Source organism: Anser brachyrhynchus (assembly GCF_964034855.1).
Source record: "Anser brachyrhynchus genome assembly, chromosome: 4".
Classification (NCBI taxonomy): Eukaryota; Metazoa; Chordata; class Aves; order Anseriformes; family Anatidae; genus Anser; species Anser brachyrhynchus.
Window position 1 is genome coordinate 868,361 of NC_137698.1, and position 20,950 is coordinate 889,310.

At 40.6% G+C, this 20,950-nt stretch overlaps 3 protein-coding genes across 7 annotated transcripts in view; 1 reads left to right on the forward strand and 2 right to left on the reverse strand.

Annotated features, from left to right (window-relative positions):
* The window catches only part of METTL14 (methyltransferase 14, N6-adenosine-methyltransferase non-catalytic subunit), a 36,280-nt gene extending 24,613 nt beyond the window's left edge, over positions 1 to 11,667 (reverse strand). Inside the window, exons 1-2 of the mRNA XM_080589113.1 lie at positions 11,620 to 11,667; positions 25 to 115 (exon numbers count right to left, since the gene is read on the reverse strand). The gene's annotated coding sequence lies outside the window, so the exon portion shown is untranslated. The remainder of the gene's footprint in view (positions 1 to 24; positions 116 to 11,619) is intronic.
* The window catches only part of LOC308193935 (bifunctional heparan sulfate N-deacetylase/N-sulfotransferase 3), a 389,183-nt gene continuing 375,712 nt past the window's right edge, over positions 7,480 to 20,950 (reverse strand). Inside the window, exon 28 of the transcript XR_013950072.1 lies at positions 7,480 to 11,812. The gene's annotated coding sequence lies outside the window, so the exon portion shown is untranslated. The remainder of the gene's footprint in view (positions 11,813 to 20,950) is intronic.
* PRSS12 (serine protease 12) overlaps positions 16,279 to 20,950 on the forward strand; it is a 44,063-nt gene continuing 39,391 nt past the window's right edge. For 4 of the 5 annotated variants that reach the window (XM_080589111.1, XM_080589108.1, XM_080589109.1 and 1 more), the window contains exon 1: positions 16,279 to 16,890. In XM_080589111.1, the coding sequence (XP_080445237.1) occupies positions 16,635 to 16,890 (256 nt within the window). In that variant the 5' untranslated portion in view covers positions 16,279 to 16,634. The remainder of the gene's footprint in view (positions 16,891 to 20,950) is intronic. The other variant, XM_080589112.1, reaches the window with a different exon arrangement.

The following is a 20,950-nucleotide window of genomic DNA, read 5'->3' on the forward strand; positions in this document are numbered from 1 at the left end:
CTCGATGACATGGACCATTTTTACCTGTAATTGTTGGACCAAAAGATGTGGGCACCACAGCTGCACAGCGACCTTCAGCTCTGTTACATGCTGCACGGTGTTCCTCTCCCAGTATCTTGGTGCCAGGTGCCATCCCAGTACCACGATACAAGCAGTATCCACACCGATGACGTTACGCAGGTCACACGTGAAACAGAGAAAGATACATGAGGAAAAGGAAATTAGAACACTGCAGACTAATGCAGAAGCAACACTTCCAACGTCCACGTTTCTCAGTGATTGCGCATCATAGGAAAATGATGGAGCTTTTAACTGTTAAAAAAATACCAAGAGGTGATTTATTATCTCCTTAGAGAATACATTACTAGTTATACTCTCCTATCTATGGAAATGTTATGGAAAAGGAAATGCCATCCCATACTATTGCACGCTTATTTGATACTGTTGGCTGTAATGAATACAGTGGAAGTGCCTGCACAGTAACAAAATCACTTCCTCCTGGAGGTGATACGATGAAGGTAGTGTGAGCTTGCATTCCGTTTTTAGAACTGGTTGCTAAGACAAGCTAATCTTTACAGACACTAATGGCTATAGAAAATGTTATGCTATATACATACACTGCTTCCAAATTAAAAGTCTGTATTTTTGCAGGATGTTCCTTGCCTTTATTTTCTGTGCACACCACCCTTTTGGGTTTCTGAGCTTAGTCTGCAATCTGTGGTCTTTTTTTTGTTTGTTTGTTTTTTTCTTTTAAAATAATGATCAGGCCAAAATTTGCTCATCTGAAGTGAAGAAGAGCTACACACATGCATATACCATACCATACTCCAATCTACAGGTATGAGCTTGATTACTGATACTGGTGTGTTTTCACTACATCATGATTTTCTATGTCCTTGAACCTTACCATGGAATCATCAAAAAGAACAAATCAAATTGTCTAACTCATCCTCATACTGATGCCACCCCGAACATTGTGTCAAACCTACAAACGTGCAGTGCTGGAGATGCATCAGCTTCCCTGGGCAATCCATGCCAGAATTCATGGTACTTACAGTTAGATTTTTTTTTGGCTACTCTGCAGTCTGAATATTTGTTGCTGGAATTTATAACTGCTACTTCATACAGACAGCAAGAGAAATATACTTCATGCTGCTCACCACGAGCGTTCAGAATTTATTTGTTTCTCTTCTCCAACAGTCCATGCTGTCTGGGAAGACTGCTGCTGCATTTCTTCTCACCCTACTGTCCTGTGGACAGAGACTTCTGATCTCTTTCCCTCCTGCAGTTTCATCTGATCGAGTCACCTCTTTCTCAAACGGCTTTTTTTACAAAATGAGGCATTCAGCCGCAATGATGTGTGAAATACAGACCTGGTGTAGTATGCGCTGTAGGCTCCAGACCTGTTCAGGGATATCAGTGCAGGTTTCCTCATTTTTGCAACAAATGATTTTGTTAAACTTCATTCAGCTCTGATCCATTACCCAGATTTGCTCCTTCAGATTTAAGAAACCAACTGTTTTCTCATCCTCTTCTTGTTTAACTGGTTATTCCTGATTATCTTATCCTTCACTTCTCTCTACTGAACTGTATCCTATGTTTTTAATTATTTCTATTGTTGAGACAATTCTAATCCTGTCTTCCATCATACTGGTATCTACTTCCAGCTTCTAGGAGACTTTCTACGCTACTTTGTTTAACCATTTATAGCACTATAAATTATTTATAGAACACTACCAAATAATGGTAGAATTTCAAAGCAATTTGGGATTTGTGTTGTACTGACATCTATTCAAGCCTAATCTATTCCATTTAGCAAAAAAAAATCTTGTTTATTTTGCATCAGTACAAATGGTTATAAAAATTGAAGAGAAGTAGGCCCAAGTTGCTTATTTTATCACTATTCTCACCTTAGTAATTCTTCACATTCCAAGCCTCAAAATAATGCCCAAATAGATGCTCAATAAATTACTTAATTAAAAGCAGTGAATGGTCCAAATAAATTAAATAAAAGAGCATGTTCTCTCTTTAATCAGACAAACAGGAAATTGTTAGCATGGAATAATCATAGGCTCTTCCTATTGCATGACCCTTTTCCCATGTTTCTAGTCAAGTACCTAGATCTACCTCTTTAAAAGCATCTTTAAAAGTTGGCATCTTCAATTTTGGGGTCCATTTTGAATAAGCAAGAGTATCCATAACAGCTGTGACTGTGGCTGTGCCTGAAGCTGTGTCTCTACAAAATGGCAAACCTGACCTTAAGGGCATATTGCAAAAGCACTACAACCATGCACCTGTACAAACTCCCTATGGTAGTTCACGTTTTGTTTAAAAATCTCTTAGAAGTAACTTAGGCCCAACAGAGGTTTTATTAGGCCCAGTACTACTTGCCCTCAGTAAGGCAACACACAGCCTAAATAGAGCCTTCATAAACACCATACCATGCTGTTTGGATATTTTGACAGACATGTACTGTGATTTCACACTTCATTTAGATCAAATTTCATTGCCATTCAATCCAGCATTGTATATGTCCTTCGTAATCAACATGAAGCCTTGGTGTTGCGTGTTGCTCACAGCATGAGAGCAGGCACCACTGGACCAGCTCATCACAGCCTCCTTACGAACTTGGAAGAGGCTATAGGAAGGAATTTTGAAAGAGCGAATTTCATTTCTTTGCTTTTGCATGGTGTCATATTTCATCCTACTTTGTCAGCAAGAATAAGTAACTTATAGAGAAATATTTTAAAAATACACAGAATAAACTCATTTAGTTTTTTTAAAGTTCAGAGCAAAACATTGTTCTGTTTTCTTCAAGCTGTGTTCAGCATTGCCAGAAGGGCTGCAGCATTGGAGTAGAGTTGGAGAAGCTTTTTGATCTGAATTTTATTTTGCTGAAAAATGTGGATAGGTCAAAAGAACATTTTAAGAACTTGTACTGAATTTGCTAAATTGTTGGGAATTAAAATGATCCTCACTTTTTAAAGTTTCTCCAATAAACATTTTTTCCTAAAATCTTCAAATTAAGAAAAACATAGAATATATTTTTAATTCAAGATGTCCTATTTAGAAATTCATTTCAGATTATTAATATAGTTTTTTTATTTACTTGATTCTACTTTGAAGGTGAAATTGTTTCACTTAAAATTACTAATTTTATTTTTTAGTTAAAAGCAAAAGCCTCCCTGTTTCATTTTTAGCACTACAATTAAAATGAAAAATCAGCTACTCTGAAAGCAGCTCAGCGGAACAGATATTGTTCCTTCTCTGCACAGGAGTACAGGGAATTTCCATCTAACAACTTGAAGGAAATTCCTCACTGAGAGTGGTGAGGCACTGGCACAGGTTGCCCAGAGAAGCTGTGGGTGCCCCATCCCTGGAGGTGTTCAAGGCCGGGCTGGACAAGGCCCTGGGCACCCTGATCTAGTGGGTGGTGTCCCTGCCTGTGGCAGAGGGGGTGGAACTGGATGGGCTTTAAGACCCCTTCCAACCTGAGCTGTTCTATACCTTCTATCATATGAACCTCCACTGACTGAACTTTTAATGTTAACTATATGTAGTCTTATCACTATACCACCAAAAGCTGTATATGCTGACATTTGTAAAATGCTTCTGCTCATGCAACAGCTATTTTTTTTTGTAAGCTTCTAGTGCGACAGAAATAAACTCCTTCATTCTTTCTTTCCTTTGTGTTCATTTCTACACCAAAAGGTAAGATTTAGTTGGGGGGGGCGGGGGGGGCTGGGAAGTGAGAAAGCTGAGAAAGCAAGCTGTTTTACATTTTTTCTCTTTTGCTAACCTCTTTTTTGGTTACCTACTGCAGAAACTAAGTACCCACTTGTCCATATGCTTTAAGGTAAACCACATACAGCCATGGACCTCAGAACTGTGAATTTGCTCCATAATTCCCATGTAACCTGGGCATTTGGGGCATTTCAGCACTCGTGAGGCCACAAGACAGTTGTACTGCACCATCGCAGCTCACACAATCCCTTCTGCCATTAAGAGTTCCACTGAAGTCACTGGGACTATTCACAGAGAATAGACCATACTATTAAATGTGAATAAGGTTGGCACAATATGACCCGAACTCATCTTCCTCACTGTAGCATATTGTTGTGTTATTTATTTATTTATTTATTTATTTGTTTATTCTTCTGGAGCTATAACGATGTGTGCCTGGTACCTCTCACTGTAAGGATTTAGGTGCTAAGCATATGCAATTTCAAAGATGCTACCTTGCACACTATAGTCATCCCCATAGCTTGCCAACAGTTACATCCATATTTTAAGAAATAGATTAACACAGTCTTTATACAGATTCAACGAACCATGAAACTAATCACAATCGTCCTTTTGAATTAGCAAGAATTTTAGCCAAATTGGTCCCCTGAGCCCCCAAAATTTGGAGCTCAATCTGGCTACTGCCGTTAAAGATAACAAAAAACGTTTTTACAAATACATCAACACAAAAAGGAGGACTAAGGAGAATCTCCATCCTTTACTGGATGCAGGGGGAGACTTAGTGACGAGAGATGAGGAAAAGGCTGAGGTGCTTAATGCCTTCTTTGCCTCAGTCTTTAGCGGCAAGACCGGTTGTTCTCTGGATACCTGGTACCCTGAGCTGGTGGAAGGGGATGGGGAGCAGGATGTGGCCCTCACTATCCACGAGGAAATGGTTGGCGACCTGCTACAGCGCTTGGATGTACGCAAGTCGATGGGGCCGGATGGGATCCACCCGAGGGTACTGAGAGAACTGGCGGAGGAGCTGGCCAAGCCGCTTTCCATCATTTATCGGCAGTCCTGGCTATCAGGGGAGGTCCCAGTCGACTGGCGGCTAGCAAATGTGACATCCATCTACAAGAAGGGTCAGAGGGTAGACCCGGGAACTATAGGCCTGTTAGCTTGACCTCAGTGCCAGGGAAGCTCATGGAGCAGATTATCTTGAGGGTCATCACGCGGCACTTGCATGGCAACCAGGCGATCAGGCCCAGTCAGCATGGGTTTATAAAGGGCAGGTCCTGCTTGACAAACCTGATCTCCTTCTATGACCAAGTGACGTGCTTGGTGGATGAGGGGAAGGCTATGGATGTGATCTACCTTGACTTCAGTAAGGCTTTTGACATCGTTTCCCACAACATTCTCCTCAAGAAACTGGCTGCTCGTGGCTTGGACTGGCATACGCTTCGTTGGGTTAAAAACTGGCTGGATGGCCGGGCCCAAAGAGTTGTGGTGAATGGAGCCAAATCCAGTTGGAGGCCGGTCACTAGTGGAGTCCCCCAGGGCTCAGTGCTGGGGCCAGTCCTCTTCAATATCTTTATCGATGATCTGGATGAGGGGATCGAGTGCACCCTCAGTAAGTTTGCAGACGACACCAAGTTAGGTGTGTGTGTCGATCTGCTCGAGGGTAGGAAGGCTCTGCAGGAGGATCTGGATAGGCTGGACCGTTGGGCTGAGGCCAACTGTATGAAGTTCAACAAGGCCAAGTGCCGGGTCCTGCACCTGGGACGTAACAACCCCAAGCAGCGCTACAGGCTGGGAGATGAGTGGTTGGAAAGCTGCCTGGCAGAGAAGGACCTGGGAGTACTGGTTGAGAGTCGGCTGAACATGAGCCAGCAGTGTGCTCAGGTGGCCAGGAAGGCCAACAGCATCCTGGCTTGTATAAGAAGCAGTGTGGCCAGCAGGTCTAGGGAAGTGATTGTGCCCCTGTACTCGGCTCTGGTGAGGCCGCACCTCGAGTACTGGGCTCCTCGCTACAAGAAGGACATGGAGGCGCTCGAGAGAGTCCAGAGGAGGGCAACGAAGCTGGTGAGAGGTCTGGAGAACAAGTCTTACGAGGAGTGGCTGAGGGAGCTGGGGTTGTTCAGCCTGGAGAAGAGGAGGCTCAGGGGAGACCTCATCGCTCTCTATAGGTACCTTTTAAAGGAGGCTGTAGAGAGGTGGGGGTTGGTCTATTCTCCCACATGCCTGGTGACAGGACGAGGGGGAATGGGCTAAAGTTGCGCCAGGGGAGGTTTAGGTTGGGTATTAGGAAGAACTTCTTTACTGAAAGGGTTGTTAGGCATTGGAATGGGCTGCCCAGGGAGGTGGTTGGGTCACCATCCCTGGAGGTCTTTAAAAGACGTTTAGATGTAGCCCTTAGTGATATGGTTTAGTGGAGGACTTGTTAGTGTTAGGACAGAGGTTGGACTAGATGATCTTGGAGGTCTCTTCCAACCTAGACAATTCTGTGATTCTGTGAAAACCTCATTTGCTTGGAGAGGTCATGCATTACTGGCTTCCCAACACCTTCAGAGTGTGTTAAGATACAACTGGCTTTTTAACTAAAATGTCTGTGTATATGCCTCAAAAAATAGAATGTGGAGAGTGCAGGGAATGCAGGTTTATGTTGCAAACACATGGATGTTATATTACACCTAGATATGTATTTCCTCCTTCTCATTTTAAAACTGCCCAAAAATTAGCCCTCAGTGAGTGCGGCAGGACTCCAGTGCTGCAAAATCTCCAGTAACTGCCAGAACTTCAATGTTACATGTTCTAACACTGAGCAGAATTTGATCCACTCCCCTCAAGGGCAGTATAAATCTAATTACATGACATCCGCGGGCTTTATTATTATAATTCGAAGTGTTAAAGAAGTGTGAAGAAGTGTGTTATGTTTTGAATAACAAAGAAACTTATTTCTATACATGTCAGTATGAACTTACAGACTTAAATCTATCAGCACTGAGATGAGAAAATATTATGTATCATTTTTCCTCTTTCCCTTTGTTTCTCGCACAAGATATTAAAAGTATACTCCCAGTTTTATCTTACAGACAGAAATGTGTCCTATAATACTTACAAAACAATGCTATACATGTTTATGTTTAAATAAAGTACTGGTACATATTTTACGTGATTATACCACCCTTACTTTGTCTCAGATGTTTTGATGTTCCTAAATTACAATAAAGGTGAGTAGATTATGCTATTTACAGAACATTACAGTATAAGCTTTGTATACTAAAAGTCTCATGTCTGAAGTCTTCGTATTCCATTCTTATCTATTACATCATACGCTCTGTACTTTTCCATTTTGTATTTTAGTATTATTTAATGTTTTCCTGCATATCTCCATAGCTAATTAGGCTGGAGTAGTTTGCATCAGCATGATATAGTTAAAATATACAGGTTATATACAAACATATTCCTGAACTTATTGTTTACCTTTTTTTTTTTCTAGTCTCCCATTTGCTTATGTGTGTTTCAGAGCATTTACAGCATCATTAATTAATTGCTTCTATGAATCCTGCATTTTTCATTATCTACATGTTAATACTTTCTTATTTAAGTTTACAGCACACTAACAGCCCCTTATTTCCACATTCATGACAACCCATTCTGGTTTTTGTGTGGCTGTGCAACGAACCAGATCAGGAAAACGATCTAGCTAAAAAATGTTTGTTTGACTTAGCTTTTTTTTTTTTTTTTTTTTAGTGTTGCTTTTTTTTTTTTTCCCAGCAAATGTGCAACACAGCCTCAGAAGTACCAGAGGTACAGACAGAGGGCAGTAAAGAAATCTGAACAATGAAACTGTTACTCCAGAAGATGGCTTGTAGTTAAATCCTGCAGAAGTAAGTTATTCTCCTGCTTTTTACTTTTCCTGGGTTCTAGGAAATTTGGAAGGAAGCTTCGGGAAGAAAAATCTATGTGTACAGAAAAAAGAAGGTGCAAACATGAACTACTCATGATCTGAGTTGCAAGTCCATCTCCTACAGTTCCAAACAGGAGTTACTTGTTTGATATCTAATGGCCAAACAAAGATTCTGTTGAAACTAATAGCAAAACTCGAACCTGTTTCCAAAACAGGACAAGAATAATATTAAAAACAAGAGATTTTGGGAACTTACAATTAATAAACTTAGTATTTCTAGTGAATAAAACCTGTGTATTTAGTCTAGCAGGATTTAGTTACACACCAGGATGCACTGGGCAAAATAAAAAAAATTTTGCAAGGCTAATATCCAAAAAGTAATGTGTACACAGTGTTTATTTTATTTACAAAAAAAAAAAAAAAGGGTGTGCTAAGCTGATCAACATAAAAACATAAGAAGTCACTATATATCTTTTGTATAACTATACCCATGGCAAAAATCCTTGGGTTTTCATAATCCAATGGGTTTAATTTTCATTTTTTACCTAATGAAAAATCATTATCCCAATCAAGATGACTAAACATGAAATTATTAAATTGGAATGTGTAATTCCACATTGCCAGTAGATTATCAAAAAATAGCAATGAGGAAATCATGATGGGACAAGAGGGATCAGGAGAGAGAGGAAGGGACACCAGTCAGAAGTCAGGAAAGAATGAGGGATGATTAAGCCAACAATGCAGATTATAAGAAAGCAGTTTGTTTTGCCAACAGCTACAGCAGTGGATTGTGGCTTCTCTGCCCACTTTCTTCATCACCTTCCTTCCATGCCCTTCCCAAAGTTCCTGACAGACATTTTCCATATTCTGCAGTAATGAAGACAATCTAAGTGTAAATGCACACAACAGGTCTGCGCAATGCCAGCATTGTTCCAACTCCAAGAGTCATAGTTCAGTAGTGCAAGGTCAGTCCCACTTTATACATGATCTCCTTCCACCTGGTAGATAGTATCCTCATTTTATGTATTTTAAAACTTAGGTAGTTGTATTTGAAAATTTCAACTAAAATGTCGAAAGGAGGCACAAATAGCAAATACACCTTTAGGTATCACTTTAAAATACTGTTCAATGTGCAATGGTTGCTCAAGCAAATATGTGTATATTTGTGAAAGCAAGCTAGGAGCTATGGAAATTTATATTTTAAAAAATTGTAAAGAATATGGGCAACCTAATGATTGTCTTTGTAACGTACAAAAACTATTCACTAACATGAGAAGATTCACTGATTTTGAAGAAATTCTTAACTAATACGGCAAACTGGACATGGTTCATAAACACTTATAAAATACACTCTACTTTGTAACTGTGAAACTTGGCAACTAATTGAAATTGCAAGTGAAAGAAAAAATATTTTAAAATTAGCCCTACTGTTTCCAATACAAACCCAAAAGAGAACATGTAACAAACATGTATTATGAACATGTGCTGGTTATTTCCAGGTGCTTTCAATACCCTTGTGAGGGAAGAATTAAAATTTCTAGAATCTCTTCTTGGTAGCGCAAGATTAATTTTTTAATTACAAATCCCAACCTCCCTGAATCAAGTAAGTACAAATGGTTTTCTTAGCTTTCCCTTCATTAGATAGGGGAAACAGGAACATTCACGTGTTCTTATGTTGTAAACTGCTACTAAGGATAGGAGAATGCAGCTGTCATGATTTATTCCTCAACAACAACAAAATGGAATTTTAATTGCATTATCCAGAAAAATCAAGTTGTTATTTTAAAAAACAAACAAACAAATAAACCCACTAAAAATAGGAAGGACTGAAGTTGGGCAGTATTGACCAAACACCTGTTTCAGTGGGGAGTCAAGAATATGCAACACTTAGCAGAAGAGACACCAATGTCTCCACGGTAGGTCAGGTCTCTCTTTATAATCTTGATAGAAAAAATAATTTGTGTCTGAAAATAAGAACTGGCAAAATCCTGCTTTCTTTTTGTTTCAACTTTGTGCGACTAATTGTTTTCAAGTTAATATACAATGAACTTCTCAAATTATATACAGTAGTGAAATCTTTTTAAAAGTTTTTCAGTGCTCTGATCAAAAATTACAGATGAAAACCATGACTTTTGGACAAATGTGAAATTCCTCACATCCTCAACTATATTCCAGCACTTGGAGCTGGACAGGAGAGCAAATCTATATTACAGTAAGTGTCTGGGGAATTACGTTTGATACCTCTGTGTCCCTTTGGGAAAATGTGTACTGAAACATGTTAACACCTCTTTTGAAAAATATAGCAATATTTTTATGTTAATAGGACATTTTACAGAGTCTTAAAAGTCAAATCTATTGAGTTAAGATCACATTGAAGAAGCGTATATAAAAATTACAGATGTATAAACCAGATTTTTATTTTAAAAATAGGTACCTCCCAAAATATTTTTCTGTTAAATAAATAAACCATATGGACCAGATTATAGCTGCATACACACAGAGGAGGGGAATGATGGAAAAAGGAACATCTTGCTTTGTACTTCCATTTGTAGACCAAATGCCCTTATGGTAAGGCTTATGCTAATCTGAAGTGCTGGCAGCTTTTCAAGATCAAAAACAGTCAGAAATTCAAGCTCTATAACAGGCTAAATATGGCTTCATGGACAAAACTATTCCTAATTCAATAAGTATTTATCTTTTCCACCCCTTTTTATGCTTGTTTTATATGTTTTAATAAGCTAGTTATATTTTAATTGTGTATTAGTGATAATTTATTAAAGACCCATGCTTGCAATACGGATGTATTATGCTTGCATTATGCACGTTTATGCATAACGGTAAAAATAAAGCTCTGACTCACTTTATCCTCTCTCATTCCCAGTAACAGAATCTTAAGTTAATTAAGATAAATCAAATACTTGAAGGGTCACTTCATATATCTAACTCTAGCTCAGCACATAAGTTATTCTTGCATCCCTCTGAAATTATGGAAAAAAAAGATTTATTTATACATTATACACACAGTGCTGTAGGATTTCATGCAGAACAGAGAAATCCTTGCAGGAAAAATGAGAAATGCCTCGTTCCATTGCTGCTAGTGGGAAGCTGACACTAGGGTTAGGTTAGAGATGAAAACACAATCCAAGCCTGGTTGACTTCTCTTTCTGTGCTATGTGACTTTCATTTCATAGGCAATTTCATTGCACAACAATGAAGTACAATATTCTGAGATATATTACTAGGAAATGTTTTCATTCCAAAGAGAAGATACCTGCTACCATTCCAGACATAAATAATAGTGATAGGACTACCTGGATTACTAATGAGAGAAGAACTTATTTAAGAAACTGCATTTATAAACTATTGTTTACACCAGGGAACCTTCTACAGCATGAATGTCAGAGGAAATTGTAGAAGGTCATATATCTCAGCTCTGTGAAACAGTTGTCTTCACTGACGGGGGGTGTTTTGAATACAAAAGGCTTCACCCAGTTCCATGGTAGGCTGACCTAATGTTGACTAACGTACAGGCCACTTTCTACATGAAAAAAGAATCTAAAATGTATGTTGTATGATGATGAAGGCAGGAAAACAAACAAACAAAAAAACCTCTTTTTTCTCACCTTATCTCTCTTAGATCTAAGCCAAAATGTTAAACATTTCAACAAATTTTAAATATTTTAACAAAGGTGCAGCCTGCCTATTGATCTTTTTTTCTTTTGAAGTGGGTTGTTTCTCCAGCATGAGAACAGAACGTATCACAGAGCTTCCTTAAAGGACAGACTGACTGAATCAAGTGCCCAAAATCATATGCATCCAAGGTAGTCACGTTAGAAACTAAAGTTCCATCTAAAGTTCCATTTTTTAGCAAATCCTTAAGATTTACAAATGTTAACAAACGCCATTTTCCATTCCAAATGCTCTTTTAGCATATCCTTTCCTCTTTATGTGTGCTTATTTATAGAATGGCCTCACAAACTCACCTTTCGCCTAGTTAACAGCCTGCAGCACACGATGCCATATTGACCTCCTCCTCTGAGCACCAGGAAATAAAGCAGCACTTCTGCAGCATTTATACAGCTGTGCTGGTGCACGCCAAATCTTGCACTTGAGTCTCGCTCCCCGCTCAGCTGCAACGTCTCCATGGCACAGCACACCTGGGATCTGCCAAACGGCCTGGTGAGGAGAGGAACACAAAGGTGTGCCTGGGGCTTGCTCCTGCTGCAAACACCATCACACTGTGACTGCCCGAACAAGACTGTATGTTGGACCTCTTGTATGCTGCTCTGTGTGATTGAAATAGGAGCAACAGCATGGATAAATTATTTCTTCTGCCATCCAAAGTTTTACACATCGTACTCGTGTAGCCTACTTTACACATGGACACATTACAGTATGCAGATGTTAACTTACTAAGAATGAGGTTACTTATTTGTAGAATTAGAGCCTCTACTCTACTGACTGCAGTATTTTTATTTTTATTTTTAATTTAAACAAATATCTTTATATTTTTACTGCTATCCAAATAACCATTTTTTTTTCCTGTGGAAAACTATGATACTTTTAAAATTACATCCAGTTATGTTGGACGTATCAAAATTATCTCAGTTATCTCAGCATTTTTTTCACTCGCTGTATTAAACAAAAAGTGTTCATCGCTTTTGCAAGATTCAATTACTTTTCAGTTTTAAATTCACTTCATGGATGCCTGAATAATCCAGTTTCAGGCACGTATATATATATACCTATGTATTGAATTGTTCCAGGAAATTGAGGTACTTCCTACGTTATAATATGAATTTATCCTGTTGTACAAGAAAATACTTGACACTTTAAAAAAGGTTTTTCTGTGATCTCATTCCTGTGCGCACTGCGTTATGTGGTAATGGAAACCTCATCAATTGCAGGCTGTTCACTTACATCCTCTCTAATGTGGGGTCACCCTATGGACCTTATATACAATTACAGACAAAAGGCCTATTCTCTTCCATATAAGTATGAACCCAAATTACTTTTGACTCACACTTGGCAGGACTTCAAATTTCTGCTGCCTGTGTTTGTTAAAAAGAATGAGATTACTGAATAAAAATATTCTATACGAGTGCTGATTTATACCCTAAAAATGTTGACTCATTACAGCACCCATTCTGTGGCCCACTTTCACCATGGAAATCTCCTTTATGTGAAGCCTTGCTTCCTCTCCTAATCCTGTCTTCAGAGCCTGTCTGCTGCTGTTTGATCTCACTCAGTGCCCACTAGGTCGTGTATAATTTTTTCCATTGATTCCAGCGGCTGATCTATTGGCCCCAGCACTCTTGAAAGTGAGAAGAAACGATAGCAAGAAATTACTAGGTTGATATTCTGAAAATCATTTCAGTATGTATTATGCCTAGCTGTTTGGCTACATTCTCTGCTTTGTACTTGTAATTATTTCCTGGGAGAACTTCTATATAGGGACTGAATTTTCCTCTGCACTGCCTTAGGTCAGCCCTCGCTCTGATCTTTCACATCTACATTGCTCTTCACCTCTAATCTGCTCAAGAGGGAATACAGGAGGGAATACCATGGCTTAGGGGCATCCATGGCAGTAAAATAGGTCTGACTCAGGACTTCGTTTGTCAGTAGTATTTTAACTGAATTCCACCAACAGCTGGAAATGCTCAGCTTTTCTAAAATCTATGCTGAAAGCACACTGTACGAGCCACTCTAAGATAAAGGTAAGTAGCTTTACTGCACACAGGAAGAGGCTAATCAGTGAATTTTGCTGTTGATTTGAATGGGAGCAGAATTAGGCTGATTCTCCAGCTGAGTTTTAAATGCTCAGTATGAAATGCTTTCCAAATGCAGAAGGACTACTATATTTTTGCAAGTGTAACCCACACATCAGATACCTTCACCTGTTCACAAGAACAATTTATTGAACATTAGTGCCTATTAAGGAAAAGGAAGCTTTTGTGTAAGTTTCCTTTTAAGCTTTGCATATGTGAATAACCCATGCTGCTGCTGTATTATGGGAGTATTTCTGTTATTTGCATTTCTCAGGTATCTGATGAATATGATGAACCTATGCATGGAAATATAGCAGGTGTTTGGGGCTTTTTTTTTTTTTTTGAAGCAGTCAGATTATACAGTTCATACCTATGAATTATTTATGATTCCTTGTTTTATCAACAGTTTGGTATTTGGACTGTCAAATACCAGGAGAGAAAAAAGCAGCCAACCCTGTGGCATTGCACACAAATTAAGACCTATTCTAGTAGATGATTTCCTACAATCACTCTCATGGAAGTTTTTAGGTATGTAGCACAGATTTGTTAACTTTGGTCATAATCATTATTCGATGGGCTTCCATGGGACTGCTATCAAGAAGTACTACCTCCATGCATAGGAGCTGCAATCCAAATACTAAGCTTAAGTGTTGGAAATGTTTTGTAAAGGGCAGAATTGCTATGGGTTTCAGATGGAGCCAGTTCACCCACTGTAATGTCATTTTAATGGATTATTTTCTCTACCAGTGTAAAATGACCAAAGCAAGCCTTTCTTTCCGTATAAAAATGTGGGCCTTGTCAAATACAGATTACTAACTTTAAATCTCACAATGTTGCTGAGGGCATAGAACTAGCACAGTTTTAAAAAATGTATTATTTTCTCAACATTTTGCGTCATTTTCTGAAAAGTTTGATACTGTAATTTCAGGATCAAAATTGTATTGAATTTCGAGATCCACTGAGACCATTTGAGGTTTAATTGCCTATTTTTCTAATTGAGCAAACGTAACTTCTTTTCTTTTCTTTTCTTTTCTTTTCTTTTCTTTTCTTTTCTTTTCTTTTCTTTTCTTTTCTTTTCTTTTCTTTTCTTTTCTTTTCTTTTCTTTTCTTTTCTTTTCCTTTCCTTTCCTTTCCTTTCCTTTCCTTTTCAATTCAGTTTGTGAATGAATTTATATCAGTTTATCCATTAGTTCCGGGATTTTTAGAAAAGAGCCTTGCCTACTTAGTGTCTTAAATGGAAACTGGACTAAGTCCCTAATATGTAAATTCTAACAAAAGTAGTATTTCCTGTAGCTCATTCCCCTTATATGATTACATCAAAAACAAAAACCATGATAAAAATCAAAATCTTCAAGTCTGAACCTGTGCACGTGGATTATCCGATTAAACCTGAATCGCATCTTGGGAAAGGGGTCATAATGATAAGTACTCTTTTCTTCAAGATGTTGCTTCCTAACCTTCTCATCTGTGTAACCTCTTCTCTTCCCATCCCTCCATGCCCCCCACTTAAGTACCATTTTGTAACCTAAAATACAAATTCCCCTACCCTACACAGGCAAAGAAAGTTCCCTGCATGTGAGATTCCTGCAGGCCCACACACCTAGGGGAGACAAATGAAATCAGAATACATGAATAAGTACCAGACTCAAAGCTTTGCCTGAAGGGTTTTACAAGATTCATCACACTCATCTGCTCTCTTGCTCCCGTGCTGATCTGCAGAACCCTGCCTCTTCCAGGCTAGAGGGGGGGAAAAAAGAGCTTAGGTCAGGGAAAATTAAATTTTGCTGTTATTGTAATGCCAAAAAGTGTTTACTAGGTAGTGAAGGTAGCCTTAATCAGCTAGGCTGAACATGCTTTTAACCCATCCTTCCAAAGAATGAAAGCAACCGACTTGCCATGACAGCAACGAATTTGCTGACAATTAAAGAATGGCCATAATGAGTTGCTTTCAGGCTAGTATCTTGTACACGCTCCATTTTTTTTTGAGACCAAATTACACTCTTGCCAGTCCTGACAGTTTCTAAACTAATGCATACACATGTGCCTCAGAAGAAAACTCAGAAAGCAAGACCAACCTGTGTGCTTAAACCCACCCAGAAATGCAACAGACACATGCAACAGCATAGTTGTCACGCTGCTGTAGAAACCCTAGCAGAGTGCTCTTTAACTTCGTGAGGGATTAAAGTACCAACTGTATTGTCACAAGAATACTTTAATCACAGATCAGCACAACTCAAACGAATACAGGTGATACCAAATGCTGTAGTACCTGCTTTTCCTTAGCACTGGTGCTCTTTTGTCCTTATAAGCGAAAGCTTAAATTGGCAAAGCAGCCTTCAGCCCCTTTTGAGCAGTTTGAAGGCTGCTGAAGGGAGACCACTGTTTAATGGTGTTACATGGGGTCCTGCATGGAAAGCAGGAAGCACGCTCTCTTAGACCCTTGCCACAAGGCAAGGTTGTGCAACTAATGATAAGCTCACAGAGAAGCCAGGTGAGCTCTTCTCAGCCAAAAACATTTGGAGAGGACAAAGATCCTCTGCAGAGGTGAATGTGACAACTCACAGGACAGACAAACTGGCAAATAAGGGGTGTGCGCTCTATCAGGCAGAGTCACACTTGGCAAAAAATGAACAGCAGAGAGCAGAAACGGTGGTAAATAAAGGATAACAAACAGCCCAACCAGTATGGTAGGTGGTAAATAAAGGATAACAAACAGCCCAACCAGTATGGTATTGTTTAGCTGGACGATACAAGACAGAGGTGAAACTAACTGACGGCCGTGCCGGTAGGAGGGAGAAACCAGAGATGATCAGCTCACGGAAACCACCGCGGCGGCTGGCAGTAAGCAGATTGCTATTCAGAGCACACGGGATAAACCTGACTCCTCGAAGACGTTGCTCCCGGCGGCGTTTGTTCGCAGCCCCTTTGTTTGATGGCTCTCTCCATCGCTGTGCCCGCAGCCCTACCTGCGGCCCCACTAAGTGCATGTCTCCCCCGTAACAGCCGGGCCGGGCTCTGCCCGCTCCCCCTCGGCTCCTGGCGAACCCTCCAACACCCCAGGGCGCCAGAAGGGCCGGGGGACTCGAGGCGCCCCCGAGGCCGTGCTGCGGGGGAGCGGCGGGGAGGCGGGAGGGAGGGGGATTAGCGGGACGCCGCGGCCCCGCCTCCCCCCTTCGCATCACGGCGGCGGTGCGAGGGGGCGATGGGCCCGAGCCGGCGGCACCGGCACCATGGCATTCGGCGGTCTCCTGCTGGCGCTGGTGCTGGGGGCGCTGCCCGGCGCCCGCGGGCCGGGGCCGGTCTCCGGCGGCCTCCCGGCCCCGCCGCCCCCCGCCGCCTGCCCCCGGCCGCCGCCGGCCCCGGGCCTCCCGCAGCGGGGCTGGGCGGGCCGGGGGCCGCGGGGCCGCCGCAGCTCCTGCGCCCTGCCCGGGCCCCGGCCCCGGGGCGGCCCCGGCAGCGGGCGGCGCCCTGCCGAGGGTGAGCGAGGTGAGCGGGGGGCGGCGGGGGGACCCGGAGCCGGGCGGCCCGTGGGCGGGGAGCGGAGCGGAGCGGGAGGCGGCCCGGGGGGTCTCCAGCTTTGACGCCCGCGGCTGCCCCGGCAGCAGGTCCCGCGTTGCGCTGTCCCTAGGCTGTGTCGGCGCCGGGCAGCCGTGAGTGCGCCGCGGGCTGCCTGGCTACCCAGGGCTGGCCAGCACGGCCGGATCCCGACTTTCTGACCTGGGGCGCTTCTCCGCGGGGCGCCGGGCTCCCTCCCTCCCTCTCTGTCCCGAAATGTGGGGGGAAAAGCGAGGAGGCGGTCGGCAAGCCCGTGTGCGCACCCCGCCGAGAGAAGTCGTGCTGCCGCTTCAGCACCCAGCCCCTGGGCACTTGGGCAGCCGTAGGTTTGGGTCTTTAGCACCTCCGTAGAGTTAAATGTATTTACGTACAGGCGGGTTTGGAATGACTTCACTGGATGGAAACATTGCCTTCTGCATCTCTTTGGTATTATCTCCTACCTAAGTAAGAATTGCATCCTATCTATACACATACTAAAAACGATCAAGTATAATTGCTGCAATGAAAATTAAGACTCTCTTCTTTGTTGCCCTGCCATTTACATATTTCATAATATTGCAACACCGACAAGGGCATTAATTACTAATACCGGTATTAATAATTTTGTTCTTGTGGAAGTTTTTCCTTTTTTTTTTTTTCTCTTTAAATTTCTTCTCCAATCCCTGAAGAGGATGGCTATCTTTCTCTTCCAACGATAGTCCTAAGAAGGCGTATCAGATACAGAGCTGAAAAAAGGATGATAATTCGAACAATATGATAATTATACATATTGGTATAGAGTATCACAGGAAGAGCAAATGGAGGCACCGAGGTCCATAGTGTTAATCTATGCATTAAAAAAACAACGCAGTTTCCAAAGCCATGTTCAAAGTCAATGCTGTACTCCTTCAAGAAGACCGAAGGCTGTTATGTATTACAGATGTTTCCTGGGAAAGAATACCAGGCAGCTGATGCCATGGTGGAGAAAACAGATAACTAGACACAGATGAAAAGAATCCAGAAGATTTCACACCCTTTAACTGGTCTCAGTTTGAAAAAGGGTCCCACAGTTGCTTCTTTAGTTTAGTCTATCATATTTATAGCTTTTTCCAGAATCGTCCAGTCTGGTTTACAAAGTACGTTGTAAGGATTTTGAACTAATCTACCAGAGTGAGGAATAATGTATCATTTTATTGCTAAGAACCCGATTGTACTCTTACTGGAGCAAATTCTAGAATCCCCTGTAAGTTCAGTAAGAACTTGATCATGAAAAAAAATGCCAAAAATGCTGCATGATTTGGGTTTAGCTATGTTTCTTCACTCTTTTCAGAGTTTTTTTGTTTGTTTGTTTTCCTCCCTCTGAGTCTTTTGGACTCAGCAGTAAATTCTCAGTGATTTCCATGGGCCAAAAGTCTGCTCAAAAGTCTTTGTGGAGGGGAAACCAAAGAATTACGGAATGTATGAAATGGCTTAAGGTGGAACAGGGAAATACATCAAGCCGTTTGACCAGAAATAGACATTACCATAACTTTGGTCCTGAAATATGTTTCTTTCTCACAAGAAGCAAAGAAATGCAAGCAAGGCAATGTTATGAGGCAGTTTATAGCTAGAGGACAGACTAGAGATAATCTTCCTGCATCTGTTGCGTTAGTACATGTGCTGAGGAAGCCCACACTCAGTTATTGGGCACCTGCAATAACTAAATACAATACTGTGTTCAAAGCCCTAACCGCAAATCTCCTGGATTTTCTAGCTTAAATATTAAGACTAATGTGCAAAGTTAATTGGTTAAACTTTGTGCATGCATATATATTAAAGAGCTTTATATTTTAATATTAATGCTGGAAAATAAAACAAAACAAAAATGCCTTTGCAATTATACCACATGATACCAGCCTAAAATCAGATTAATAGTTTAAAATAATATATTTTGGTGTTTTATTTCCTCCTTCTAAAATGAGAGGCATCTGGGTAATGTTTCTTATTCAATCTTTGAAAGCAAGTAAACCAAATACAAATAGATATAAATTATCATGATTAAACAAGGAAATCATAGAGGAAAATAAATGAGTACAAGAGTATGCTGTACACAGAACCAGCAAAATTTACAATTTAGCAGAATTTAGAATTTTAGGCATTGCTAATAGCAATTTAGCTGTGTGTACCTTACTTATGCTTGAAAACAGAAGTCCCTGTCAGCGCCTGGAAGCAACTGCTGCCACACAATGTTTATGTGGCATGTAGCTACAGTATTCTGCATGATATGTTGTTACGTATCTAATTTAAAGCTCTTTGAGTAAAGTGGGTTAACTGTTTTTCTTTGTTTTACAAAGGGGAAACAATAAAAGAGAGGGTACATTTCTTGCCAGAGGTCACACTACCAGTCAGTGTCAGAACTGGAAATCAAATACACACCTCCAGAACATCCCAAGTGTGGAGTCTTTCCATTTGAATCTCTTTCATCACAGGGTAATTCCACTAATGCCAATCAAATAATGCTTCACAAAAGTTCTGGGAGAGAAGAATCAAGCCTCAGGCTCATGTTTAAACGTCAGATTATTCTCCCTACTTGTTACACTATGGTCTGGGCAGTTGATGGAAGGTATTTTGGGACTTTTTTTTTAATTATTAGCATAAGGTTAAAGAAAAAAAAGATGAAAAATTAAACGTGAATGTTTATTTTCTCCTTCTAAGACTGAAGCAGCTCTTCTGGAAACTTTCTTATTACAGCTGCACAGCATGAGTCCCCCCTCAATTTCTACAGCTCTGTATCACATAAGATAATTGCAATCCTTTAGAACCCATTACATTCGTAAAATTTCATTGTGGTTTTTTTTCAGAGCCTTAAACCATTGGTTGTTGACATGATGAACCTCACTGCTACAGAGGAACCAAGTCAGCACATTACATACTCAATATATATAATATTTATGAAGGCTCCTTGAGTATGCAATAATGCTGTGTACTAAAGTAGATCTTACAAAGCAGTTCTGATGGATGCACCCTTTTTCAAGGTGTAACTACCAAGAGAAAAGAATTATAATTTTAGACTGAAAGTGGTGGACAACTGCACTGGTTACAGTGAGCATCATCCATTGTTTTTCTGAAGTCAACAGGAATCTTTTATTTGATTTAATCCAGGGATGGCCCTGGGAGGAGAGCAGAGTTTCGATTTATTTGAACTGGTGTCAGACTGGGCCTATGATGCTGGTAGATTTTTTTTCAAGAACCTTGTGCAAACCAATGTGTCCAATTAATTCTGAAACTGGGACACTTTTATATGTATTCTGAATCCACTAGTGTTTGGAAATACTAGAAGTTGTTAGGTGAGATATAGAGCATGTATCAATGGGCGACCCTTACACGTAGTGTTAATTTATACCTAGTTAATTGACTGTGAGGCAACAGAGATGAATTATCAGTGCAGGGCCTTTCTGTGGCACTATCCCACATCGTAACACCTTGCAAATTAAAGCAAAAATAACATTTGCTGTTTCTACAAATTTCCAGAATTGTAATATTTCTTTTGCTTTCCTTCAGACCTCTGAATGTAGCACCAGAGGAGAAGGCACAGGAAAATTCTCCTTCTGATTACTCTTGAAAATCTACATTTTATACCCAAACTACAAGCCTTTGAACACAGGTGTTATGAAGAAAATACTGGTACACCTTTATCATAAACCCTATCACTGCAGTACTTACACATAAGCAAAAATGGAAGTGATTCTCATTCTATTTTCAATTCAGCCACACATAGTAGCAATGCTTGTTCTCAGTGAAATGTAGAAAATAAAATAGGGTTTGAAGTTATCCAGCATCTCTGGGCATGGGAATGGTATAGCAGAAGAGCCAAGTGGACCACTCATGTTGTATAAAGCACAATTCCTTTGAAGCACTTCTTTTTGGAGTTTATTAAAAGTTGGCTGAGCAGTTTTCCTCTTTTTTCTTTTTTTTAATTGCTGTGTCTCAGCTTGAGTCTATATGGCAGGTGCTGCTGAGCAAGTCTCAGCAG